Here is a 27,791-nt window from a genome sequence, read left to right as displayed (position 1 = left end):
CTGGAATCTATTCTTTCAGGACGTGAGGTGAGCTGTAAAGGTAGAAAAAAAGATCCATCTGTGAGTGGTTTAGTTGTTTTCTAAGGAAGGATGGAACCGCCGAGTGAGAATTGACTGAGCGTGACTTCACTGCTCGTGACTGCTTTTCAACTTCTCCTAGCTCTCTCTGTTATCGGTCCCGTAACTCTATAGTTCAATTGGGGGACTGAACGTCAGCAAACGGCGGGAGTAGGAGTTTCAAAGCACTAATTATGTGAACCTCTCATCAAGATCAATAAACACTCTCGTTGTTCGGGTGTTTGCATTAGTACTCCATCAGAAATATATTATCTTAGTATTTATTCTTAATGCTTGTTAGAGAAAGTAAAAATTAAAGTATACATATACCGGTAACTGACATTCAAAAAACTAACTTAGAAATACCCTTGTATCTAGTACTCTAATACCGACATATACCATTCTTAAAATAGGCTATTTATGTTTGACTTAGAGATTAACTATTTGTCTTAGCATAAAAACATATTCAAAGTACTAGTTCAGATTATATTTTCATATAAAATATACAATAAAAATAAATTATAGTCAAAATGAGAGTTTAACAAATAAAATGAGAGGTTCTTGCCTGGCAACTAAGAGCATCTCTGAGAGTTTACAAAACCTACTCTCAATCTTGATTATTTGGCAAGATTGGGAAAACGCTCTCCAACAATTTCAACTCCCAATGTTTCCGCGGTTGGGAAAATAAATCCAATCGTGTGGAAATATACGTGCACGTATCATATATTTAGCTAATTTTAAGGTGTAAGGACGTGGGGAAGAATAAAGAGTAAAGACAGAGTTTTCAATGCAAATGTACAAGTGAGCAATGGTTCGGTGATTTGAAAATAGTCCGACATTTCTGATGCAAAAATGTCTTCTATATTTTAGATTCAATATTTTGAAAATTGTTGAAGGAACCCAATAATTATGCTCCCAACTTTTTTAGCCACTTAAAAATTCACTAATTCATTTTTTTGAAGTATTGGAGATGCTCTACTCTAAGAAAAAGTGCAATAGATAGAGCCAATGGTAACACTTTGATAATATGCAAAGCGGTATGTTGAAGTGAAGTGTACAAGTGGAAATTAACTAATATATGAAGCTTGGGCCGATATAACTCGAGGTCAAGACCAATCAATAATGAAAAGATATATAGCACCACCCATGGCGGAACAGTGATTTAGCGTAGGAAGGTAGTAAAAACGGATTAGAAGAGTCGGAAGCCAAGTTGCATAAAAATCCAAGACCAATTAACTTTTAGCCGCACAAGTGCGTCTACTTTGCCATAATAAGACACATGAAAATACTGCTTAAGAGTAGTTACACTGCTAATTAACATGACCCTGCTAAATTTACTAATGCAATTCCTAATCCTAAGTTCCTATGCTGGCACGCAGACGCAGCAGCTCAAGCAACCAGACCGACGTACTCGAGCTCCACGGAGCCTAACCACAGCTTCCCCTTCATCTCCGCCACGTCGCTCAGCGTGACGCCCTTGGCCGCCGTGAGCTCCTCGACCTCCACCCCGTCAGCGTCCAGGCGGACGCCAACCAGGTGCTTCACAGGAGCCGTCGCCGGCGTCGCGTCCAGCCGCTGCTTCTCCTGATTCAGCGCCACCCAGTAGCCACCCTTGCTGTCCCGCCTCACGTTGTCCGGGTACCCCGGCAGGTCCGCCAGCAAGTCGTACTGCCCTGCCTTGGCGCCGCGGAGAAAGTACCTGAACGCCTGGCAAGGCACGGTGTGCGCGACCACGACCTGCGCCCCGTCGCGACTGACCGCCACGCCGTTTGGGTACGGCAGGCCGGCCTTCAGCACGGTGACGCTCCTCGTCCGCACGTCGTACCTGAGAAGCCGGCCCGTCGCGTCCGCGTTCATCATGATCTCGGTGTTAAACCTCCTGGGATACGTCGTGCTCGAGTCGGTGAAGTAGACGTCGCCGGTGGCCTGGTCGACGTCCAGGCCGTTGACGAAGTTGAACGGGACGCCGTCCGCGCCGGTCGCCAGCACCTCGGCCTCGCCGCCGCCCGGGCCGACCCGCATGAGCCCCAGGTAGGCGTCGGCGATGTAGAGGTCGCCGGTCTTGGCGTGGAACTGGAGGCCCAGTGGGCGGCCGCACATGCTCTCCGTCTCCTCCGACGGCACCACGCCCGCCGTGCACAGGGGTATCTTCCGGTAGTTCGCGCTGTGCGCGAACGTGGTCCAGCCAACGGCGGTGCCGCCCCACTTGAGGACGCGCCCGTCCGAGACGCCGGCGTAGGGCCCCTCGCCCTTGCCGTCGAAGGCGAGGCTCTCGGCGCCGCTGAGGCCGCTTGGTAAAGGAAGGTGGAAGCTCCAGCGCGTGTCGGTGGTCTTGATCTGTGCGGCGGCACACGGCCCGGCGAAAAGGGATAGGGCTAGCACGACCAAGGCGAGGAGCCACGTCGTCGCCAGATTGTTCCGACGCCCCATGCTTTGCGTCGCCCAAGTTGGCACTAGCTATTGCTTCCTCGCGACGATCTGATGCGTGCGCTTTCCTCACGATGATCTGATTCTGATGCGTGCGCTCTCGTGCAGCGTCGTGTTTCTGAAGTGCCTCTCGCCGCTCCGTGGGCTCGCGTTTTATAGCATGGAGCCTGCCCGTAGTGTCCTCGCCTCCTCGGAGTCGGCTGCTGTTGGCGGGATTTCTGCTGTTCGCGTTTTATCACAGCTCGGAATCTAGGACCCAAACACGCTCCTGTTTCTCTTTTCGGATACGATATTGATTGGGTGAGGACGTCCGGCCGATCCACGCTCGTCCGGACGCATCCTTGCTGGGCCTGCGGCCTTCTTGCTGGGCCTGCGGCCTTCTTGCTGGGCCTGCGGACGGGCAGCCCAGGCACTCAGGGAATAGTTTTCCCCACTCCACGCTCACTCTGAATTAGCACCTCACCAGACCGCGGTCACGGCCGCATCCACCTCGCCGTCCGCGGACTCCACCGTGCGGCGCGGCGCCTCCACCGCGCCATCCACTTGCCGCGGCGCCCTTCACCGCGTTGCCCGCCTCCATTGCGCCGCCCGCCTGGCCCGCACCGCCCGCCTGGCCCGCTCACCGTACGCCCCCACCGCGGCGTCTGCCTGCAGCGGCCGGTCCACCGTGCCGCTCCACTCTGCCCCGACCGTCGCTGACCGTCTCCATGGTGCCATCCTACCGTCGTGACGACCATCGCGCGGCCCGCCTTCACAGGGATTGCGACGGTTGCCCACATAAAGACATAGCTTGCCGTGATCCAAGGATCACCAACTCACCTCTTTCAAAACATCTACATTGATCTCAGTCTTGCGGAGGGAGTCCTCGGCGGCACTCTTCACCGTCTCGGCTACAAATTTCGTGCCGCCCTTGCCATCCTCCCGGTCCTGGGAGCTCACCTTCATGCGCGCCGCGGCGGTGGCCGCTTTGCCATCGAACTTGATGGCACGTGTCGCCATCAGGGGCAACTCGCCTAGCAACAGCGACGAGGAGGCAGATGCTGGGCGGGGACATGGTTGCAGGCGTCTGGCAGCGAGGAAAGTCCCCAACAGCAGGGCACGAGGGGGTCCAACAGCGAGCAAGGTCCCCAACAGCAAGGCAGGCCAAGCATCTTCGAGCAAAGGACGAACCAACATCCCTGTGAAGAAATCTCCAATGAAGAAGGTCCCGGACCAGCAAGGTATGGCGTCGAACATGTAGCTCCTGGGTACCTAAAGCATCTCATATGCACATTTTGAGGATTCATAAATGCAACACACAGGATGATAGTGTGTGCAATGTATGCTGGTGGTGCTTGCTAGGCAGTAGATGCATATGTCCAGTGACTGCAGATATTGAAGGAATATAATTGAAATCTTAAGATCAGACATGCCATTACTCTTTATTGCATCTCCAATGGATTTTCTGTTTATCATATATGGTCAAATGTATGTCGATTCCTGCTGGGGCTAGTGTTGGATAGCAACTTTGAACATGTATGCTGATTCTTGCTGGGGTTAGTGTTTTATAAAAACTTTGAATATGTTTCATTATGTTGTCCTGCGTTGTTTCACCATGATATGTCCAGTGTTTCATGCCTTCATATATTTTTTGCAACAATCAGTTATAGGGCGTCTATATATTGACATGTTTCATTTTTTAAATGTGATGTGTTATCGGCGCATCTATGTTGTCTATCTGCGTGTTGGAACATGTAGCAACTTGTGTCTACTTTTTTATGCGTTATTATGAACTGTGTATCCCAATTTTCGGATTTGATTTTAATATGCTGTTTCTTTGTCTTTTTTACGCAAGAATTAATGCTCCCAAAACCAAAGACAAAGGCAATGGCGACCCCTTCACAACGATGTTGTCAAAGGTGCTACATTAATTTATTTAATTTTACATAACCATACTATACAGATGTTCTTCTCATAGTATTTGAGCACCATTGGGTCCTTCTTTGTGTTAGTATGTTCATGAAGCAAATTGCTTTCTTCGACTCTTTGAGTGCCTCCAAGGAGAGCATATGTTTGAAGCGTGCTCAGAACTTGGTAAGTAGCTTTCTTGCTGTATCCTATGTTTCTTGGGTGTTTCAAGTAGCTTTTATTTTTAGTTGTTGCACATTCATTCCATCTTTATTGAAATAGCTCTCGATTACTTATTGCAACATATTTGTGGTTCTTGGTGTAAATTTTAACACATGTGATGACATATGACGTGCATATAATTTAGCTAGCAAGCTGAAAAATACCAAATAAGAGGATTATGAAAATCTAGTATCACTTGGTGTTTTTAAGTTATCACTATCTCTTGTACATGTTGCACATTAGTACTTCAGTTGTTGAAGTAGCACTTGATTATGGGTAGGCAATGTGTATTCCTTATTTGTTTCATTATTTTTCAGATTCAGAATTTTGCAGCCACAGCAATGAAATATGGGGTCCTCAAAGCTGACATGTCTGATTTTGCATGGATCTACCCTACATGATACCCTAAACAAAAGAATTTATATGTTTTCAATTTAGCATGTTGCTCCTTGTCATTATAGCCTAATGATTATATGTTCATATTTTTTATTGTTCCTTTTTTTAAAAGGTTTGATTGTGGGTTGTACACAATGAATTATATGGACGCATGGAATGGCAAGGAGATGGTGGGTTCATCACTCGAGCAAGTATGTGTTGCCATTCAAAAAAATTCTTTATTGCAACTCCTATTTTGTCTCTAAATATGCTTGCTCAGTTTTGCTCTCCTTTCTTTTTTTCATTATCTCTCTGCCCAGTGGTCGGTGCTAGAGTACAGGAAGCATGCTGCTGTGCTACTCCTTCTATCAGCACGCAATATGGTTAAGCTAGATGACTTTATGAAGAAGTATGATGCCAAGAAGACCTGATCAAGTTGATGCTATGTAGCTTAGGAGGTGTCAGGAGAACGATGTGCATTGAAACACCAGAATTATTGTAAATATGGAGTGGAGTCCTATTATGCTATGTGGCAATATGTGAATGCTTGTGATCTTAGGTCATTATACCCTGGAAACATCCTGGCATGATGTTGATCTACTTTTGGTAGCGACTAAAGTCTGCTAGTCTTGCAATGTTATGTACTGTGACATCTTTCTAAAAATGCTGGTTAGTTCTTTAGCTTGTGATGCAACATTCTTTTCTATTGGTCCATGCTTGTCCACTTTTGCAACAATGTTGACTATATGCACGATCTGGTAGTCAACCTTTGCTTTTGTATAGCCACAATTTCAGATGTAACAGTATTGAAAATCTATTGTTTCATTAGAGCATTTCAGATGTAACAGTAGTCAACCTTTGCTGTTGCATGACCACATTTTAAAGATGTAACAGTAGTGAGACTCGGCTTTTTTATTAGAGCGTTTCATATGTAATAGTAGTGAAATCATGTTGTTTCATTAGAGGATTTTAGATGTAACAGTAGTGAGACTGCAATTTAATTAGAGCATTTCAGATGTAACAGTAGTGAAATTATGTTGTTTCATTAGAGGATTTCAGATGTAACAGTAGTTCTACCCATTACAAACTAAATACAACTCTATCTTTAACTTATAACTTAATGTGGCTCATATATACATTTATTTTTGCTAAAGCAAGATAAATCTATAACTTTAACTCGGTGTCCCTTATATGCTTTGTTGCTGCCATGTATTTGCATGTCTCTACACCATGGCCTTCTTTGTGGCATACCAAGCATGCTAAGTCTTTGACTTTGGTCTTCCTAGCCTTGGACTTGTTCTTCTTGATTGCTTTATCTTTCGCTTGTCGAATAATGGTCTTCAAACGGTTGACCTTGTCCTTGGGCCTTCCCTTTGGATCTTTTGTCAGAGGGTTTTTGAACTTTGTTCGTTTCACCCCTCCCTCTACCTCCTTTTCACTCCCAACTGCATTTTTGGATCATTTTGCTATGAAATCAATGCTCAGGTGGTTGCCTTCACCTTTTCCCTCAGTTGGTCGATCCCTTCTAAACCCACCATGTACTCTTCTAGCTCGACACAAGCATCAGCTGCAAGCTATGTCATTTTCCTGCACATCGCATTGTATCTTAGCTTGTTTGTCACTGAAACACCAAACACTGGTTCTGGGCCTGACAAATGTTGAGGCACTTTCAGCGTTGCTTCTTCTGACCACCTATGCAGCAGGTACTTTTGTGGTATGCGCTGCACATCAAGTGTGGTAAAGACTTTCAGGATGTGGGGACACAAAAAATCATCTGTGGTAGAACCGCCTAATCCAATGCCTTCTAGAAGTACTTATCTTCCATTAGACACTAAGTACTCAAGAGAGGACACTAAACTATGTAGTTTCGTCGAGCACACCCCAAGGGAGAACTCAAAAATCTATATTTTTCCATCAGGATCATAAATGAGAGAATAAATGTTACAACATTCTTATGTCATTTCTTACATCACTTTATTACAATAACAAAATATTATCTCAATTGATTATAATAACGGAATATAACAATGTTATCAGAGTTATAGAGGAAGCAAGATTAATTTAATAACATGGTGAAGCATTAACATAGTGGACATTTTTATACAAAAGATGCTAGCAGATTTTACATCTTTTCTTATAAAACCTTTAGTGAGGGTTATAAATAAACACTACGGTCGTAGCGCAAAAGGAATCCTCTCTGAGCCCACCAGGAGGTTTCCACACACAAGAGTCAGCTCTATGTATCCTCTGGTTACCTGCAATAGGGGGAATAAAACCCGGCGCACTCGATTGTACTTAACAAAACTTACCCGACAGGAGGAAAATAAAAGACTCTAAGGATATGTAAGGCTATCTGGCTTGTGGGTTATTGCATCTGTAGGAAGCATTACTAAACGTGCGTCCTTAGTCAATTTTATTAGCAGTCATCATTAGTTCGTTACTAACCATTCTATGTAAGCACCTATGCTACTTTCAAGCAGGTGGTGAGCAATCAGAACCATTTTATCACCTTTTAAGTTCTAGTTCATACTATGGTGCTAGACCATAGCCAAGTCGTACCGTCTCACAAAAACGGCGATCCAGGAACCAATGTATCCTAGCTAGATACCCTGAAACACACGTCCCGTTTGTACCCCAGGCACAAACAAGACCAACCCATTTCACTCCTGTCACGGGGTCTAGGTCCCCGTCCAAACTTGGACTCCAAGCCCCCACACTTAAGACCCAGTCTCTGTATGGTGCTTAGACCTCTACCTTTCCCTATCTCCAATCAGTCGGTCCAAAAAGAGCCAAACCCACGACAAGAGCGTAACGAGCCTTTCCGCTCCCATAAGCAAGTATGTGCTTAGGATAATAAGTCTGTGACCTGACTACCATCCACACCAATGGACGGTACTCAATCGACACAGACAGAACAAATGCAATCCGGGCCTCGCTCAAATGCCTAACCAAGTCCAGATCCAAAGTACCATTCCGCCTAGTCTCCAATTATCATTCATATCTATTCCATGTGATAGTAATGTAATAACAACAATAATATCTTTTCTATCTCTCGCGAGTGACAAGTAATCACTCGACTTCTACCGAATCCTATAGCATAGCAATCTATATGATCTTGACATACTAGTAGGACTCATGGGATAAGGATATTTATATATGCAAGTGATTTCATTCAACTCCTTATAACTTAATGCACAAGCATAAATTAAAGTACAGAATAATAGGGGTTATGCACCTGGGCTTGCTTGGGTAAGATATAACCAAAAGTTAGCATTCCATCATGGTGACACGATCATCAAGGCACCATCTTTTCTGCTACTTTGGTTGACTCTATGACCCATCACTATTCCTATTATGATATACGTGGATGCAACGTAGAGATGCAATTAATCAACGGTAACCGTAACTCTTAAAAATATGATTACACTCCGCAAGCTAACGAGCTAGCTTAAATGACTAACGTAATGTAACACCTCTGGTGTTACGAGCTCGCTTAGCACAGAGATTATGGCCTGAGAAATAGATTTATAAGTATAGTGAGTTAGTTTAATCAAATGTGATAATGAAAAACCTAATCCCTGGTTATATGGATAAGTTAATAGTTTGACTTAAAAAGTGATTTTTATAAAGCAATAATAATATAGAATGTGTGTTTAGGGTTTTAATAAAAATTGAAATACAAGTCAAGTAGATGAAAACGCAACTTGGGTTTTAGAAAACAAATGTTGTTGACTAGGGTTTTTGCCAGCTCAAAAATCAAATCAAAAATTAAAATGAGTCCTTTTCGTTGAATCGGCACAAATTTGCAGTTGTGTTAGAGGTACACTTTTTGGTGATTTTTAAAATGCAAAATAGTTAAATAATGCCCTGATGTTTTGGTTCTATTGTTTGGTATAAAATGTGTGCTATGTCGTGAAATGGTTGTTGGTGAAGTTTAGACCGTTTATAAATTCAACAAAATTCAACTCAAGGTCAATTTTCAAGTTTGAAAATAGTGTGACAATGCTAAATTGGAATTTAAATTCTAATTAAAATTCTTAAACACTAGCATCATGTTTTGGCACTATTAATTGCACCTTTGCGGGTACAATAGCATGGTATTGTTCGTGGGGTGGTTTGGCATTGCGTTGTTGCTCCAAAAATTGCCCCCAAACTCCTTAGAACACATTACGTTCGGTGCTCTGTTCATGAACCAGCGTGCCGCGCGATGAACTCATCTTGGCCTTCTCGTATCTTTTTCCCTAGTCACTCTTTGGTTGCGCCGAGCGCTTCCCTAGCTAGCCGGTGGCGTGGAAATTGGGTTAGTGAGGTTTGTTCGAACCTTAACCGCACTGTTTGGCAGCCTTGGCATCGCTTTAAAAATTGTGCACATTGACGTTTCGACCATTGGGTTTCCATGGTCGCGGTCACCACGCAATGTTTGGCAGCGTGGCTGCCCGGTTACTCCTGGCCATGGCCGCTGCCTGCTGGCTAGCCCCGCTGGTACTAACTGCTCCTCAAGCCAGGGTAGGCAACGCTCGTTTCCTTGTGGTCAGGTTGGGTCGCCACCGATGTGTCCAAGCGTAGGACCGTGTCATTGTCACGGCGGCCGCCGTCCGGTCGACGTGGCTCATTCCTCAACATGCGAACTACCTACCCGTCGAGTAGCCGTCCATCTCCGCTGTCCCATAGCGTAGCCGCCTTGTTGCTCTCACGCCACAGCAAGTCAAATCACACCCTGTGTCGTTCATTATTGCCCGTTATGCCCTATCGCGCCCTCGTGATGTTGTCTACATGCGCTGTTCAAATTCACGACGCATGGGCCATCTTGGGTCAATTCTTCGCATCAGTAGCTAGGTCACGGAGCTGGCCAACCGTCTGACCCGCATTTTGCCACAGTCGTGCTTTAGCGATGGCTAGTTTCTGAGTTCCGTCGCCATCGGTCAGCTCGCCGTTGGGGCAGAGCGCGATTGGGGGTAAGGCCCTAACCGTCGGTAATGGTTCGATTGATGGCACCAGTAGTCGTGATTTTATCCCCTCTATCGGGTGCTCACCCTCCTTCGGCTAGGGTTCTCGCTGGTGACGCGATGACGTGGCCATGTCCACCTTGGAGCGTCGCTGCCCTGGCCGCTCGCACATGGCCGGGCCGACTCGATCGTCCTTCTCTCCAATCGTCTCTACAGCGGGAGCCGCGGTGAGCCCCGATGCTATACCACCACCTCTACCTTTCCAAGAGCATGTAGGTCCACTGAAACATCCGCGCCACCCCCCCTTGAAGCAGACGGCCATGGCCATCGCCGTGGCTAACTGAAAGTGCATTTGTCCCCTATGTGGGTTTTGGTGTATTGATATATCTAAATTAGGGACTAATGTGATCTTAATGAGATATGTGCAGCTATTAGTCCCATGAAAGATTCAAAGAGTTGATAAAGATGAAATGGTATTCCTCAATTATTGAAGTTGTAAAGGCGGACGAACTCAAAGCGCTCTCCAAAGGTTTTATTTTTGTTTTTGAGTTTAGGATCCATCATACTATAAATAAGGATGCAAACTTAGTTGGTATGAGGAAGATAGAGTGCTCAAGCATAATAATAAAATCAAAATAGAGACACTCTAGCACTCCACGAGCACGTAGAATATTTTTAGTGACTGTTGGTGCTGAAAGTCTCGACGTAAGCTAGAACTCCCGACCGTTGAAAGTCACGACTCATGCCAGAAGTCCTGACGCTCAATCACTAAGCCTGCACAGTGACTGTGGCCATCGGAAGTCTCGATGTGAGTCGAAACTCCCAACAATCGAAAGTCCCGACCCAAGTTGAAAGTCCCGACATCTGAGGTTCTGATGGCCGGCTGTCTGTGCTCGTCGGAAGTCCCAACCCATGTCAGGAGTCTTGACACCTAGTGTGGCTAGTTGGCTGTCTGCGCACGTTGGAAGTCCCGACATACGTCAGAAGTCCCGACCGTCGAAAGTCCCAACGTTTGTCGGGAGTTCCAACATTGACTTGCTTGTGCGGACTTCTGACCCTATGTGAACAGTGTTTTCTATTAAGGTCGGAAGTCCCAAGATCTGCGTCGGAACTTTCGACGTATATCTGAACGGTTAGATTTCTACTATGAGTATAAATAGCCCTCTCTTCACTTCTAACTGTTATGGACTCATTCATAGCTCATCTAACTTCGTCCTAACAGCTCCCAAGCAACAAAGACACCCCTCTTCTCTCCCCTTTGCTCCAATCTTTGATTCCCCTCAGGTTTTGAGTGAAAGGAGAGTGGATTAAGTGAGAGAATCACTTTGGCAAGCTTAAGCACTTGATTTCTTTGTCAAGCCAGTTGGTTTTGCGTCTATTACTCTTGGGGCTTTACCCCTAGCTGGCTAGGCATTGCCCAAGAGCTTTCATCTTGTAGAACAGCCTTGGGAAGTTTGTATTACCCTTAATTTCTTAGTCGAAAGCTCAAGCGACCTTTGTGGTCGCTTTGAGAGAGGCAAGGAGGTAAAAGAGACTCTGACCTTTGTGGTCACCTCAACAACGAGGACGTAAGAGCTCCTTTGTGGGGTTGCCGAACCTTGGGATAAATCTTTGTGTCACGTGTGCTTGTTGTTGTGATTGCTAGAGATTACCTGTATTTGTTTGTCTCTCTCTCCTGAACTTCATTTTAAGGTTTGGACTTGATCTACGGTTTAGAGGCATTACAACATCAAGGGAGTGACCCAACATCTTCACCAAACCACGAGAAAGTGGGGTTGTAAGATTATTTATTCATAAAGTTAAATTTGGCACTGCTTTTGTAGTTCACGTAGGCGTCGGGCCTTCTAACGTTTGTGCTAGAACTTCTGAGATGTCGGGAGTTCTGACCCAAACGTCGGGACTTCCGACATTGACTGACAAATTTAAACTTATCATTTGTAGTTAATTTTTGGATATGCCTATTCACCCCACTTCTAGGTATTGTTACATCCTTTCACTAACCATGTCGTGACATGGCGTGCCCCGTGTCTCCTCCCCTATCCATGTGCCATAGGTGGGATATGCTACCAGTCCTTGCGCGGCCGCTAGCAGGCCCTCCCCGGCCGAGAGAAGCCACAGCAGCAGCGCCGTCCGTTGTTTGCGTGTCATGCCCTGCACCCGCCACCCTAGGACTGGGTCTTTGCAAAGATGAGGAACTTCAGGGTTCTAAACGCGAATCGCTGCTCGATTGAAATAGTGTTCATGGGTGCTGCATAATAACATGCTAGGCTGAGGGCTCTTTTGCAAAAAAAATGCAAGTGCGTGCGTGGGCTCCTCCTTTTGGGCCATGGCTGGGCTGGCCTGCTGCACAGGTTCACACCCCCACGCAGGCTGTGTTGGGCCGTTGGGCCGAGGTCGTTGCCGCCGGCCCTTTTCGATTTCTAGAGCAATTTCTAATTTAGCTTATAAGGTAAATTTGTAAATTCAAAATAAAATTATGTAGATGTCCAAAAATAGCGAAATCAATTTTGTTAGGCTCCTAAAATCATGATCTATCTATTAGCGTATTTGGTTCATCTAGTTTTAAAAATGTTTCTAGGGTTGCTCTAATTATTTTAAAATGTTTAATATTGTAAAAATGTGAACTTGTGGGATTTTTTGTGAGAAAATGGTGATAGTTTTGACTCTAAAAATTTTATATTAAATTCCTAATATTATTAGCTGCTTACTGTAATTTTTGTAGCTTCAAAATAATTAGTTTGCTAGATAGATAATGATGCCCTATTTCGAATAAAGATTAAATTGATACAGTGGAATAAAGAAACAACTTGGGTTTATATAAGTAAAATATTTATTGGGAAATAACGCCTTATTCGATAACATGGATACATAGATTAGTACGTTAGTCATTAGAGCTAGTTTGTTAGTTCATAGTATGTATTTTGTTTTAAGAGTTGTTGTTGCCTTGTTAATTAACTATTGCATCATCTCTGCATCGCACTGCATACCATAATAGGGACATCGATGGATCACGGAGTCATCAGGAGTTTCTGGGAGATGGTACTTTTGGAGATCGTGTCACCAAGATGGAATACTAACTTTTGGTTATGTGTTACCCAAGCAAGCCCTGGTGCATAACCACTGTTATTCTACACTTTAATTTATGCCTGTGCATTAAGTTTAATGAGTAGAATGAAATCCACTTGTATATATATATCTTTATTCTATGAGTCTAACTAGTATAATAGGATCATGTAGATTGCTATACTACAGGACTCTAGTAGAAGTCAAGTGATTGTCTATCACTCGCGAGAGATAGGAAATATATTATTGTTGTTACTGTATTATTATCACCCAGAATATATATGAATGTTAAATGGAGACCAGGCAGAATGATACTTTGGATATGGACTTGGTTTGGCATTCTAGCGAGGCTCGAATTGCATTTGTTCCGCCTGAGTCGGTTAAGGACCGACCATTGCATCGGGTTCTAGGCAGGTCATAGACTTATTATCCTAAACACATACTTGTGTATGGGCGTGGGAAGACTCATTGCTCTCTTGTCATGGGTTTTGGCTCTTTCCAGACCGACTGATTAGAGGCAGGGATGCTAGAGGTCTAAGCATCGCACTGAGTCCGGGACTTAGGAGTAGGGGCTTAGAGTCCAAGTTTGGACGGGGACCTGGACCCCATGACAAGAGGGTAGTGGGTTGGTTCTGCTTGTGTCTGGGGTACAGGCGGGGCATGTGTTTCCGGGTACCCAGCTAAGCACATTGATTCGCAAATCGTCAGGCGATCCGGTACGACTTGTCTATAGTCTAGCAACGTAGTAAGAACTAGAAGATGAAAGATGAAAGATGGTAAAATAATTTTGATTGCTTACCACCTGCTTGAAAGTAGCACATGTGTTTACATAGAATGGTTAGTTAATGAATTAATATTGATTGCTAATAAAATTGAATATAAGGACACACGTTTAGTAATACTCCTGCAGATGCAATAAACCCATAAGCCTGATAGCCTTATATATCCTTAGAGTCTTTTCTTTCCTCCTATTAGGTAAGTCTTGCTAAGTATAATTGAGTACTCAGGGTTTTATTTCCTCCTGTTGCAGGTGATAGGCGCATGCTAGAGCTGACTTTTTTGTGTGGATTCCTTCTGGTGGATTCAGAGAGGATTCCTTTATGTTGCGATCATAGTTTTTATTTATAACTCTCACCAAATATTTTTATAAATAGAAGTTCTATAATTTGTTGTTCTAGCTTATATACCAATGCTTCATCATGATTATTTCCGTTGTAACTCTGATCACATATTTATATTCCACTGTTAAATTAAATTGTTCATAACTCTGATAACATGTGCATATTCCGCTGTTATAATCAATAACTATTATACTCTGATGCTGCATGAAAAGTAATGTAAGAAATGATTTAAGAATGTTGTAAGCTTTATTCTCTCATTTGTGATCCTGATATAAAAATATGAATTTTCGGGTTCTCTCTTGGAGTGTACTCGACGGAACTGCGTAATTGATGTCCTCTCTTGAGTACTTAGTGTCTAATAGAAGCCAAGTACTCCTGGGAGACATTATATTAGATAGTTCTGCCACACATACTAGTCTTCGTATCCACGTCATCAAGTAAGCCTTCGCCTCTAGAAAAATATTCTAGTTTTAAAAACCCAAGGTGTTTCGGCATTTTATTGATTAAACATATATTTTTAAACTAGGGCTCATTTAGCTACCTTAGCAAACTAATTATTATGGAGCTACAAAAATTACAGTGAGCCCCTAATAATGTGATGAATTTACTGTGAAAGTTTCAGAGCCAACACTATCACCAATTTGTCACAAAAAATCCTACAAATTTATATCTTACAATATTAAGCATCTTAAATTAATTAGATAACTCCTGAAAATATTATAAAACTATGTGAACAAAATATACTAGCAGATAGATCATAATTTTAGGGACTTAAAAAAATTGGTTTTACAATTTTTGGTTAACTATACAATTTTATATTAAATTTACAAGTTTACCTTAGAAATTAAATTAGAAAATGCATTAGTAAAAGGAAAGGGCCAGCAGCAAAACCATTTGGCCCGACAGCCTAGCGTGGCGCGGCTGCACGCGCGTCGTGGCGGCCTAGTACGACCCAAGGTCGGGGGCGCCCGCGTGCGTTGGCTGTTTTGTAGAAAGGCCCTCGAGCTTTTAGAGATTAATACGACTACTATACACACTATTCCTACCGTCAGTAACTTTGCAACCAAACCCTAGGATATGTTTGTCTTTACCACGGGGAGATCCCTAGAAACCCCGTGCATGCCGGCGCGGTGGCCCATGGCATACGGTAGCTACGTCGGGCAACCTAGGCTCGCTTCGACAGGAGTAAGGAGCCGACCACCATCTACAACTGAACACACAAGGATGGGTGGCGGTTAGTGACTTAGAGGCGCACTATCACGAGCTGTAGCGGCGAGCAGCTATCCGCGGTGGTGGCGTGCCTGTTCTGATGAACCTACGTATGCTTGATAGAGTAGAAGTGGCGGATAAGCATCAATGGCTCACCGTGGTGTACGCCCTACTAACGGTTGAAGCCGGGGAGCGCTACGATGGTCTAGCCACGTGCGAGCCGCCGGGCGGCGATGCCCCAGGAGGGACACCCATGCGTCACCACGACTCCGGCAAGCGCCCTGGCAAAATAGCGTGAGCACTAGATAGAGGGAGTCAAGGCGAGCTCAGGCTTATGAGCAATCGAACTGCTACCACTCCTACATGCCCTACCTCCCAACCTACCAATTTGGTGGCGCCCATGACCGACAACGAGCAAAAGGCCAATTTGCTGATCGGTAGGGCATGACCAAGCTTGAGGGGAAGGAGACAGCTAGCCTACTTCCTAAGCTAGAGCGAGGAATTAAACGGTGAAGCCACTGTCGCTAGGAGGAAAGGAGGAGCGGTGACTCCACGCTCAGGCGCAGTTGTGGGGAGGTCACACGAGTGAGCTCGAGCGGATTAAGACAAGGCAACCCCAATTGATGGTAGCAGTACGAGCATACGTGCACAGACAATGAGACCAAGAGATTTGGCATAAGGCTTTTGAATTGAAGTGGCCCCACTCGAGCAGGGACCTCCCATGGCGGCTAGCGAGTTAGGGCGAGCAGAGAGGCATCACCATCACCCTATGACTGGGGTCGATTGATCTAGACGCGGCGGCAGTGCCACGGCTCATGGTAGTTGAATCGTGGGGTAAGGCAGCTGCCATGTATGCACAACAACAATGGTCGTAGCCTCAGCCTGACCCCATGCGTGGCTCAGCAATCAAGATGGTGCATGCTCATGGCGATGGCGGATGCACGTGATAACCGCATTGCGACGGTGCCTCGCAGCGCGGCCGAGCAGCGGCTACACCGGCGTAGTGCATTGGCAGCACATCGGCACAGCGCAACGGGGTGGCACAACGCTCGTGAGCATGTGAACCAAGGCACAGCTCGGCCGGCCCGACACGAGGTGGCCATGACCTGCTCGGCCCAACACATAGCATGGGCGACGACGAGACAGCCGCCGGCAAGGTCACGCGTGGTGCGCGCGTACAACAATGCATGAACCCCTACGCGACGTCGCACTCCCGAGCACGGTGACCGCGCACATCGGACTAGCCAGTCCGAGGTGAGGTCATGCATGAATTTTAAAGCGAAGCAAAGACAACTGGTTACCTCAATTGTAACTCAACCAATTTCGCTGACCTAGAGCCAACACTGCCAGCCATCCAGCGAAGCAATCATCATGACCATAGAGCAACCATAGAGGGAGATAAAAGGATGCCAACATGGGCTCATCGCTGGAGTGCCGGTTCATGAACAGAGCGCCAACAACGTGGTTACAGTGCGTTCTAAAGAGGTTTGGGAAATTTTTACGAGCGCAACATGACATCCATGCTCATGTACTCACTTTGATGCAATCAACAATACCAAAACATGCAGCTACTGTTTAAATATTTTAGCTAGAATTTAAATATCAAAATAGCATTGTCTTACTACTTTTCCATACTTAGAAAAGTTAAGGATTTTAGTTGGGGCTAAGTAACCATTAACTCTTTTGTCGCGATTTTTAATAGGTCTAAACCTTGTTAACTTCAACCAACAAATACTTCATGCAATAGTCCATACCTTATACTAACCCATAGGAGCAAAATATTTAAGCACCATTTAACTATTTTGCTCAATATAAATCACCAAAAATGGTATTTAAACAATAGTTCAAGTGTTTGCCGACTTAACGAAAAGATCTTATCTTAACGTCAAATTTGATTTTTAGCTCCCAAGAGCACTAGTTAACACTATTTATTTTGATTTTTTTCTCAACCATGAAAGTGATTCACATAGGATTCGCTTATCATTTCACGTGCGTTATAAATTTTTAAAACTTGAAAACTTGTTTGGCTAATCCCTCTCGGATCTAAATCTCGGTGCTAAGCAAGCTCGTAACACCAGGGGTGTTACATCATGTTGATCAAACATGTTGCAAGAGCATGTGTATGTTTCAGACCCCTGATTCGCAGCAACATTGTATGTTTTCAAAGTCGCCTCACCTTCCTTGTATACTGGTTTCACCACCTAGAATACAAAGGAAATATTGTATGTTTTCGGAATCAGAAACTATAAAATAGGGGTATCATGGAACACAAAGGCACCCAGAATTCTTTTTTGCGGTGGACTCTGGATAGTGTTTTAGTAGTAATGTAACACATGTTTCAGTATTGGTAAAATAGAGCATCTAGTCATGGTATACACAGCACCCTGAATTCTTGTTGCAGTAGACTGTGGTTAGTGTTTTAGTACTAATGGAATGCTTGTTTTAGTAGTAAAATAGAGCATCCACTGCAAAAAGTATGCTACAACAGAGATGTGCAGTCTGAAACAAGATAATTCAAGGAAATTGAGGCATGAATGTACACCTTACCTACATTGTCATTTGGCCACCCTCTTTAGCAATCGAACCTATAGTTAATGCCGTCGAATCACACAGGAGCTCTTGGAACTTGAAGAAAACACTTCTGGTGTAGAACTTAGATGCTTGCCTCTCAATTTCAGACCTCCCCCATAGCGGTGGATTTGTCATTTCACCTTTGGCTGCTTCTCGATACCCCTTCTCAATCCTTATTTCCATTATGTACTCATACTGGGTAAGGAACTACAACACTGAGTCCTGTGGGTGCACCATTTTCTTGAATAATGCATTCATACACTTAGATCTCCTTGTTGTACTTGTGAAGGGAAAGAAGCATTTCCTAAAATATGTAGGCGCCCACATAGACTTGGTCAAAGACATGTTCTGGAAGTGTTTGTTGCCATGCATATCATACTTCCTCTACGTTATGCGACGACATTTTGAACTCTTTGGGTGACTCGGTGAAGTTGATGCAATAGTCAAACTTGTCTGCAAAATCTAGGTTGTTCCTGATTAACCAACCAAACTTCTCACAAGCTTTTCTCACCACATGAAACTTGCAGCACCTGTGTGTTGAACAAGGGAATACCTATGCTATTGCAGCTTTCATGGCACTGTCCTGGTCAGTCATGATGTTGGTTGGTGCCATCCCTCCCATTGCAGCCTTGAGTGTTTGCAGCACCCACACAAAGGTTTTAGTAGTCTCATCCAGAAGCAAAGCACAACCCAGTAGGATGCTTTGGGTGTGATTGTTGATCCCAACAATTGGCACAAAGGGCATGTTGTACCGGTTAGTGCAGAATGTCGTGTCAAAGAATATGCAATCCTTGAAGCACTTGTAAAACTCCCTTGATCTGCCATCAACCCAAAACAACCCCCTCACTGCATTCTCATCATCTAGCTTGATAGCATAGAAGAAGTTGGGGCTCTTGGCTTGCAACTTCTGGAAGTACTCTAGGACAGCATCCATGTCTCTATACCTTACTTCTGCCCTCAAGTGTGTCCTCATGTTGGAGACATCCTTACTATTGAATGTTAGGTTTCCCATGCCTCCATGAAAGTCTCCTAGCACAGACATGATCTGTATGGTGGATATGTTCCGATGGTGCAATGTCTTCAACAGCTCATAATTTTCCCATGATATCCGTTTATGGGACCGCAACTGCTTTACCCTGCTCTTTATCTTCACCATAGGGCGTGTGTGCTCTGCTTGAAATACCACGTCCCTCCACCTTCCCTCACGCTAACCGACATCCATGTGTGCCTTACAATCTGCCTTCTTCAATGTGCTCTACTTCCTTGTTGCAGTAGTCATTACAGCTTTTGCGCTTTTCTTCTTGGATGCGGTCGTTACTGATGATGATGCATTACTTAATGCACTGTCTTCCTTTTCACTAGGTGTAATCCTTGCATGCGAACACTCAAACTCCTTCCTTATCAACTGCTTACTCACACAGTTGTTTCTCGATGAGCCTACCCTGATATTGAATCCCATCTTGAATGCATAAGCATTGTACACCCTCCTTGCTTCCTCTAGTGTATCAAACTCCATTGCTTCAAATGGAACCACTGGCTAGGAGCTTACAACGTCCTCTTCTTCTTCATACACCATCTCGTCATCAGTTATATCCACCTCAACAACCTCACATGGCTGACCTTCTGCCCCATGATAAAGACTCTGATCAAGATTAGGGCCAACAGAACCCTGCGTTGCAAATGTGTTGTCAGATTACACATGCAGTAAACAACAAATAATTATTTTGATGTAAACAAACAAATTCAGCTAGAGTGTGCCTAGAAACATACTTTTGAAACATAGGCAACCATGTTAGCGCTTGAAGTTGCAGCAATAGGCATGTTAGCGCTTGAAGTTCCAGCAATCTGATGATGTCTAGTGACGGTATTTCTCCCATCAATCATGCCCTCCTGCACATTTCAAAGTGTTGCAAATTTGGTTTAGTTCACATTTTGTTACAGATGTGAGGAAACTATAAAATAGGGGGTATCATAGAACACACAGGCACCCAGAATTCTTGTTGCAGTTCAATCTGATTTAGTGTTTCCGGATTAATGCAACACATGTTTCAGTAGTGGTAAAATAGAGCATCTAGTCATGGTGTACATAGGGACCCAGAATTCTTGTTGCAGTGGACTCTGGTAAGTGTTTCAATAGTATTGTAACACACGTTTCAGTAGTAAAACAGAGCAGCTAGTCATGGTATACACATGCACCTAGAATTCTTGTTGCAGTGGAATTTGGTAAGTGTTTCAGTACTATTGTAACACACATTTCAGTAGTAAAACAGATCATCTACTGCAAAAGTATAGTTCCAAATCGCCAATGTTCAGAAATTTGTAGTCTGAAACAACACAACTCAAGCAAATTGCGACGTGAGGTCATAGATGTACATCTTACATGTTGTTTTGAAGTAGAAGGGTTCGTCTCCACCTCCTCCTTGCCCCTGACAATTGCAACATGAGACTCCAATCCGCCATAGACGAACCTTGAGCCCTCCTTGCGTTCCTCTAACCATAGATCTGCCTCACGGCCCTCAACAATCGGCGGGGGACGAGGCTCCACGGGGAACTTCACGTTGGAGAGGAGATGAGACATCTGGGCGCAGTGACTTTTGTGGAGGGGCGCGGTGAGGGGACGGGCGGCGCGGTGGGATGGCTGGGGGACGAGCGGCGCGGCGGGATGCGGCGTGGCGGAGGGACCGGCCACCCGCGAGCGTGGGATGCCGCGACTGGCAAGTGAAGCTCTGGTCGGATTGGTGGGATCGACTTGAAGTGAGCGCTGAAGCCGGTCGGGCGCTAGGTGCGTCCGGAGGCGCGCTGAAGCCGGACGTCCGGGCGCTAGGTGGATTGTTTCAGATAAGAGAGATCTGGACGGGCGCACGGGCTACCAACCTTCGGGATGCTACCCGCGGCGTGTGACGTTCGACGGTGCGTGATAGGGGACCAGGGCCTCGTTGGTTGTTCATGAACAAACTGTCTGAAATACGGAGCCAGGGTCTAGTTCTTCATTGATCGTAAGAGTAGCAAATTTATCCATTACTCGTTGGCTCGTTGCAGTAAACATGTTTTACAATCATCATTACACAAGAAGGAAAATATTTTCCCACGCAAGAAAGGACCACTAGTACAATAACAGCTTCAAGCGAAAGACAGATCAGATCACAGATACAAACACAGTTCCTGAACCTCAAGCACTCAATTCACAGAACACCTGCTCCCGGTATCAGGGCGATGGCCACCTTGCCGGATCACTCGACGGGGAACATGACCTCGTTGGTGCGCAGCGGCGGGAGCGTGAACGGCGGGTTGTACCGCGCCAGAACGAACGGACCCTTGATGGCGTACCCGTCCTTCTCCAGCGCGGCCTTGAGCCCCTCCGCCTTCTCCCTCACCGTCTTGTCCGTGGCCACCCCGCCGAACCTCGCCACGCCGAACTTCCTCTCCGGCACCTCGCGAATCACCACCCGCTCGTCCGTCGGCCGGGGCGCCTCCTCCACCTTGGTGTACCTGGACGGCAGCAGGAACTGCATTGTCACCTTGCCCGGCGCCTGCTGGTCGTCCGTGATCACCGGCGCGGTCATCGCGACGGGCTCGGGCTCGCCGCCGGTGCCGGTGGTGATGACGGGGGCCGTCATGGCGATCTTCTCGGCTGATTCGCCGCCCTCGCCGTCGCCGCCGCCGGTGGTGATGACAGGAGCCGTCATGGCGATCTTCTCGGGCTTGGTGTTCTTCGGCTTGCCGAAGGCGCCGATGTAGTTAGCGAGGACGGTGAACCCGCCGTCGGGGTCGCCTTTCCACTCCTTCGGATCGTAGGTGAACTCCGCGGCGATGCAGGGCGGGTACTTGCGGATCTCGTAGCCGGCGCCGGTGCGGAGAACCTCGTGCTTGGGCGTCTCCACCGTGATCTTGCCCAGTACCATCCCCATGGTGGACTGTCGGCGGAGAGCGACGGCGAGCTCGAGCTAGGCACGGGGCAGCTTCAAAAGAATGCTCTTTGAGCGGTCCGGGCTCTTTGGATGTGTCTGTGAGTGTCGCTTTGCCTGACACCATTGCCGAGCATGGGATTTAAGAAGCGGCGAGAAGAGACTTGATGTGTGGACGAGGTTGTCTGTGCATCGTGGCGCGCTTTGCTCCATGGGCGTTTTGGTCTCGGCTTGGAGGACAAGTTGTCAAGCTCGGCAAACTTCGAATCTTTGATGATTGGCTTTGCTTTGCAGGTCTGACCTTTGCCATGTGGTTTATATTTGGGTACTTGGGGAACACGGTGCAGGTGCAGCCTCTATTCGAATCGAATTTAATAATTCAGAAAACTATGAAAGATGTGCAAACGGCAACTAAAGCTTCGAAATTTTCAAATTATTCAAACGAACTCGCGTGGAGGAATGACCTAATAGTTGAGAACTTTTTTATTTGAAATCATTTATGATCCCAAAGTTCTATTTGAAGTTTGTCATATTTTGAAATTCAATTTTTTTGTATTATTCAAACGAACTCAGATGGAGAAATGACCCAAACCAAAGTTATAAATAATTAAATATCATACTTGGCAACTTTTTTTTTTATTAGTAACCATTTGTGATAGAACTTTGAAGTTGTTACATTTTGAATCTCAAAATTCTAAAACCACCCATTAAAATAGCTGAAGGACCAAATATGAGCGGTATCAAAGTTGGATGGTCAAAGATTCCTAATTTTCGATTTAATGGCTCAAATCATTCGTTCAGCTGACTTCTGATGCATACATAGAGCATCTCTAAAATTCTTTGTGAAACTCACTCACTAAATTCTCATTTAGAGAGCCATTTGGATAAAAATTCCTCTATATCTTTGCTCCACTTTTAGCTATCGAGAATTGAGGTATAGAGAATAACAAAATTTGGAGATCTAATAAAAGAAGTTGTTGCAAAGTATTTTTTTACCAAAAAATTTAGTCCTATCAATACGGAAGTATATAAATGGACTCTTGGAGCTGCTCTTCATGCCACAGCGTTTGCCGGCCATTGCTGATTAACGTCGAGTTTTTTTAGAATGATTAATATCGAGCTTTATGATGAACTCTTGAATACATATATAATTTTTGAATTAATCAGCTTGTTGTATATTTGAAACCGTTTTTTTTTAACTAATTAGCTTGCTCTAAGCGTCTCAACATTCAAAAATAGAGGGAGTACTACTTAAACATAGCTTTATTTAGTGACTGAGAACTTGAATAATAAGGAATCATTTAGCAAGCAACACGACAGAATAAGGCAGACATACACGAGAAGAAACAACTACCCGTGCATTACATCGTACATTCAGTTTTTGGATTTATGGACCACCAGTCACGCATATGCCGAGCTTGCAGATTTCAGTGACACTTGGGAAAGTCCGCGGGAGGTGGAGGAAGCAGATTCGGCGCCGGACCATCGAGCACCTCGAAGACCAATGCCAGCCCCAACGGCAGATGGGCGTCCAAGTGACAGTGCATGAACCAGATACCTGCGATTTCATCGCAATATCGAAATTAGGATCAGCATCTCAAATTCCGATGAACAAGTCTGTCTGTTGCGAAGCCTCTCTCACCTGGATTGTCCGCCGTGAAACGGATGACGGCCCAGCCGCCGGCCGGCACGGCGATGGTGTTGCGCACCTGCGGGTTCACGAGATTGTACTTGCTCTTCATGGAGGGATCGAATCGCCCGAGCCCCTGCGCCAGCACGAAGAAGTTGAACCCGTGCAAGTGGATCGGATGGTTCTCGGTGCCAAGGGCGCTGCTGAACTCTTGGCTCTGCAGCACCACCTCCACGACGTCGTTGAAGTTCACCTTCCTCACCGACGTGACCTTCCTGGGCGCGGGCACCGGCGGCGGCGCGCCCGGGAAGTCCTCGGAGTACACGTTGGGCACGCCCCTGAAGAACGCCTCGAGGAGCGACACCTTGTCCGGGAACCGGAAGGAGTACCTGTTCATGGACGCGACGACCGCGAACCCCTGGCACTTGGTCTGCTCCGGCGCGCACGGCGCCTGGTCCAGCCCGAACGCGACGACCAGGCTGTGGTCGACGGTCCTCGGCACGACGGGGTCGCCCGCCCGGACGAGGCCGGTCAAGGACCAGTAGAACCTGCCGGCGGTAGCGACGTCGTTGTACGGCGGCAGCGCCGGCATGGCCGCGGGGGCGTAGTCCGGCACTCCCTTGTACCGGACGACGGCCGTGGCCGTGGTGTTGTCGAACGGCGGCGGGTTGGCCACGGTCTTGCTCTCGAACGCGTGCGCCGCCATGAGGTAGCGCCCCGGCGCGGCCGACGCGGTCATGAGCGCGTCCACGGTCTGGCCCGGCGCGATGACGATCACGTCGGTGGGGTGCGGGTTGGTGTAGCTGGCGTCGGCGGCCACCACGGTGAAGGCGTGGCCGGCCACCTTGAAGAACAGCTCGGCATTGACTGCAGCGTTGATGATGCGGAGGAGGTACGTCTTGCCTGGCTCCACCTCCACTTGGTACGCGCCGGCGCCTGCTTGGATTTGGTTTGGGCAAAACCAGATACATACAGAGGGTTATGCTTATGCCCGCGGAGACACGAATTTCATAACGCAGGACAGGGCATGATGATCGTGTGCCCTCGTACCTCTGCAAGACGGCTGCTCGCCCGTGAAGCCGTTGATGGTGAAGGCGTCGGACATCACCGGGCCAAGGCCGGTCAAGAGCCCATCGGTCTCCACGTCGTCCACATTTTTGTTCCACCACTCGCCTGTGCCAGAGAATTTGTACACAACGGTCAAGAACGCACACATACATACACTCCATAGAATGGCACACGCATCAGCAGCCCGTTGCAGGAATGGGTAGTGCAGCTACAGTACCTAGCAGGATGGGGATCTCGGCGTAGGGCTTGGGGAACGGGTAGCCCCTGGGCTTGATGATGAGCGCGCCGTAGATGGTGGCCCGGAGCATGGAGGCGTGCGCGTGCCACCACAGCGTGCCCTCCTGCCCGGTGATGTTGAACACATAGGTGAACTTGGCGGAAGGCTGTATCGGGCACTGCGTGATCATGTTGGCGCCGTCGGCCCACCCGCTCCGCAGCTGAAAGATGCCGTGCCTGCACGCATCGAAGCGTCAGAGAAAGAAAACGTAGGCGCGGCCGCGCGGGCTTGCCATTGGCCGATTGGCGGCGGGACGATTCCTTCGTGCTTGTGTACTTACCAATGGATCGACACTGGGTACGGCGATCCGTTGACGACGTGGACGACGAGAGTGTCGCCTTCGTTAACCTCGATGGTCGGTCCCGGCATCTGCTGGTTCACCGTGTATATCACGCTGTTCATGCACAGCTGCGAGATGCCCATGCCGCCGACCTAATTCAACGGTTACGTACGTGCATGCACACACAAGCTAGTTATATATATATATATATATATATATATATATATATATATACAAACGACACAAGCTCTTGCTGCATGTGGGTACGGAAAATGCAAGCTTCTAAAAGCAGAAATAAAGGTTTGTTCTCTTTGCAAGAGGATTACATTGAAGGTGTGCTCCACGACCGCCGCGTTCGCCATCGTCGCCGCCGTGAACAACGCCGCAATGAGCAGCGCCAGCAGCTTGGCTGCCCGCGCCATCTCCTGACCTCTTCTGAGAGACGACAGACGGATGCATAAGATGCAAATAAAAGCAACTGGAACGTCGTACAGGCTTGGCGTCCATATTTATACAAACACGACTCTATCTTGGAGCAAGGCATATATAGATAAGTTATTATATGTTGAGAAGAAATATATGCATGGAACGAGTCGTGCTTGCGCCTACGTACTGATGACCCAGCGTTACCGTGTAACGTGAGAGGTTGAGTAACGGAGGTAATCAGACTGCGACTACATGAGAATACTTTGTCAGGCTCACCGTCATTCGATCTGACTATAGATTATCGGTCCTTTTTCTTTTGGTGTAGTTGTTGCAGCGCTTTATTCTAGACTTTTTCACTAGGTTCTTCATTCCTGAAGCTGTTGATGCATCCGATCCAGGAACAAGTCTTGCAACACGCATGTTTTAGTACTTTGTGTATCGATCAGTACTACGAAGAAGATATATATGTTTCACAATGTCTGGACGACGACAGTCTTGTGATGGCAAATAATACGCACATCAACGGTTTTCGGTTTAGCACTAATTTGTCCATGACTTATATACTGCCTCCCTCAATGCTTTCTCACAACTGTTACGCCACGCACGGAGACAAGGCCGGAGTAGGTAGAGCGCGTTCAAGTTGTCGCAAGTCAGAACTGTAGTTTCGCTTTGAAAAAATCAGAACAAAAATGCATGTCGGCGAACCGTAAGCTTTGCATGGCCATTTGTGTCGAACGTAACATCACTGGCTAGGCTAGGCTGTTCGAAAGGTATGTACGTTGAATTTGCCGGCCCTTAACTTACAGAAGATTCATGGAACTGGAAGTCTGCCACTGCGCGTCAAGTAACTACTTTTCCTACGTTCTATCACACTTCGCTTCCTACTACTAAAGTAAATCTGTCCATGACCTGGTGATTTCCTATATTGTTGTAATAACTAGAGGCCAGCTGGATTGTTGCTTTCAGCAAAGAAATAACCTCGAAACTGTTCTACTAGGAAAAAACTGAAAAACAAGCTGGCTTCAGCAACACCCTGTTCGCTTGGCTTATAAACCGTACTTTTTCAGCCAACGAATAATATTTTTCTCTCACAACAAATAAGCCAACAGTACTTTCAGTCATGGCTTATTAGCCAAGCAAACATGGCGTTCCTTTCTTGATTTGTTATAGATTTTCTTGGTCATGAAGCCACATGCGCGGGGCGCGACTGGGTGCAGTTGCTTGTGCATTCAATTTCAACAGATCAGGATCAGGAGCATGGTGCTGTTGGTTCTATTCAGTTGACAATCATCATCGGGGGCAAAAAGAAAAAAAGGAAAAAAAAAAAGAAAAACAAAGACACATGCATGTTTTCTCCACTCTATGCCGCCTTTGTTTTCGACTACGAAGTCAACCTCTGGCTCATCTCCGGTGTGCGGTGTCCGGTGTAGGATTAATGGTGATCTACAGGTGGACTATCTCTCTTTTTCTTTTAGGAAAAGAACTGGTCTAGCTAGACTCCATCATACCGAAACCTTGCGTTGCTCTGCTAACGCCAAATTGTAATTTATACCCACAAAAAGAAATGACCAGGCCACACCAAGAAAACTGCTGCGATTAATTGAACATAAGCTACGCAACATTGACAATGGCAAGTATGATTGGCATTTTTAAACAAATTCAAATGAACCGTAGAGAATGGGCAAGACTGTCGTCAGTTGACTAGGTGCTTCGGTGACGGTTGTCCTTCAGGCTCCTGCTAGGACAAGTACGTATGCATGTTTAAGCAATCCACAGCTTACCGAAACAGGGCGAATCCAGTTGTTGGAACGTAAAAGAAAAAAAAGAGGTTGCCATCTGTAACGTAAAATTCAGTAAGTTTATGCTCATGAATACACAGTCAATCAATCTGAAGCCTGAACTTTGTTATGCACAACTTCCCCTGTGGAAGAGAAGGAAAAGGTCACACAATTACATCAGAATAAAAAACCATATACACATGTATAAAAAATGAAAAACGAAAAACAATTATCACGTTACTTACACGAACCAACAAAACTGTATACTTTGAGCGGGTATCACGCCTAAGCTTCACATGAACTAGGCCGTGTGTTCATGAAGAATAAAGAAAAGAAGAACAGAACACAAGAAAAAAGCGAGGTGCCCCGTAGCTCTCCGTCCAGCAGCGGAATTAGAGGAGGTACCCGTGTGCTCCCTGCGCTGAGGAAGGCTGGGCGACGGTTTGTGGTTCACCGCGCGCGGACTTTGCAACGGTGATCCCGCCGCCCGCGGCGATTCTGCTGGTGCCGGCGCTAGGATTGGCGCTGGGGCCGGGGCTGGCACCGGCG

At 46.3% G+C, this 27,791-nt stretch overlaps 3 protein-coding genes and 1 pseudogene across 4 annotated transcripts; all 4 read right to left on the bottom strand.

Moving 5' to 3' along the window:
• Positions 1–1,446: 1,446 nt before the first annotated feature.
• On the bottom strand, positions 1,447–2,487 carry LOC136450738 (protein STRICTOSIDINE SYNTHASE-LIKE 10-like). The gene has a single exon (XM_066451333.1). The coding sequence runs from the start codon at positions 2,485–2,487 to the stop codon at positions 1,447–1,449; it is 1,041 nt and encodes a 346-aa protein (XP_066307430.1).
• A 3,645-nt stretch (positions 2,488–6,132) lies between these two features.
• Positions 6,133–19,394, bottom strand: LOC136453544 (protein FAR1-RELATED SEQUENCE 5-like; annotated as a pseudogene).
• Positions 19,395–20,868: 1,474 nt separating this feature from the next.
• LOC136453543 (heme-binding-like protein At3g10130, chloroplastic) lies at positions 20,869–21,919 on the bottom strand. Its single transcript, XM_066454102.1, has one exon. It carries the CDS (start codon positions 21,784–21,786, stop codon positions 21,109–21,111), a length of 678 nt encoding a protein of 225 aa, XP_066310199.1. The 5' UTR covers positions 21,787–21,919; the 3' UTR covers positions 20,869–21,108.
• Positions 21,920–23,039: 1,120 nt separating this feature from the next.
• Positions 23,040–25,791, bottom strand: LOC136453541 (laccase-8-like). 2 transcript variants are annotated; one of them, XM_066454101.1, is made up of 7 exons: positions 25,741–25,791; positions 25,365–25,473; positions 25,039–25,190; positions 24,699–24,934; positions 24,464–24,586; positions 23,426–24,349; positions 23,040–23,341 (listed from the first exon to the last, which is right to left on the bottom strand). In XM_066454101.1, exons 2-7 carry the CDS (start codon positions 25,458–25,460, stop codon positions 23,211–23,213), a joined length of 1,662 nt encoding a protein of 553 aa, XP_066310198.1. In that variant the 5' UTR covers positions 25,461–25,473; positions 25,741–25,791; the 3' UTR covers positions 23,040–23,210. The 2 variants fall into 2 exon arrangements, with proteins under 2 accessions (XP_066310198.1, XP_066310197.1); XM_066454100.1 differs by lacking the exon at positions 25,741–25,791 and having other exon boundaries at positions 25,365–25,480.
• Positions 25,792–27,791: the final 2,000 nt, after the last annotated feature.

This window comes from Miscanthus floridulus, chromosome 5, assembly GCF_019320115.1.
Source record: "Miscanthus floridulus cultivar M001 chromosome 5, ASM1932011v1, whole genome shotgun sequence".
Taxonomy (NCBI): domain Eukaryota; kingdom Viridiplantae; phylum Streptophyta; class Magnoliopsida; order Poales; family Poaceae; genus Miscanthus; species Miscanthus floridulus.
This window is presented reverse-complemented; position numbering and strand designations above follow the sequence as displayed.

Bases quoted from the DNA above. Each gene is read 5' to 3' on its own strand.
- LOC136450738 (XM_066451333.1), bottom strand. From the start codon at position 2,487: ATGGGGCGTCGGAACAATCTGGCGACGACGTGGCTCCTCGCCTTGGTC.
- LOC136453543 (XM_066454102.1), bottom strand. From the start codon at position 21,786: ATGGGGATGGTACTGGGCAAGATCACGGTGGAGACGCCCAAGCACGAG.
- LOC136453541 (XM_066454101.1), bottom strand. From the start codon at position 25,460: ATGGCGCGGGCAGCCAAGCTGCTGGCGCTGCTCATTGCGGCGTTGTTC. The intron at 24,935-25,038 runs GTAAGTACACAA...CGATGCGTGCAG, and splicing joins TACCCAGTGTCGATCCATTG to GCACGGCATCTTTCAGCTGC. The intron at 24,587-24,698 runs GTACTGTAGCTG...TCTCTGGCACAG, and splicing joins CGAGATCCCCATCCTGCTAG to GCGAGTGGTGGAACAAAAAT.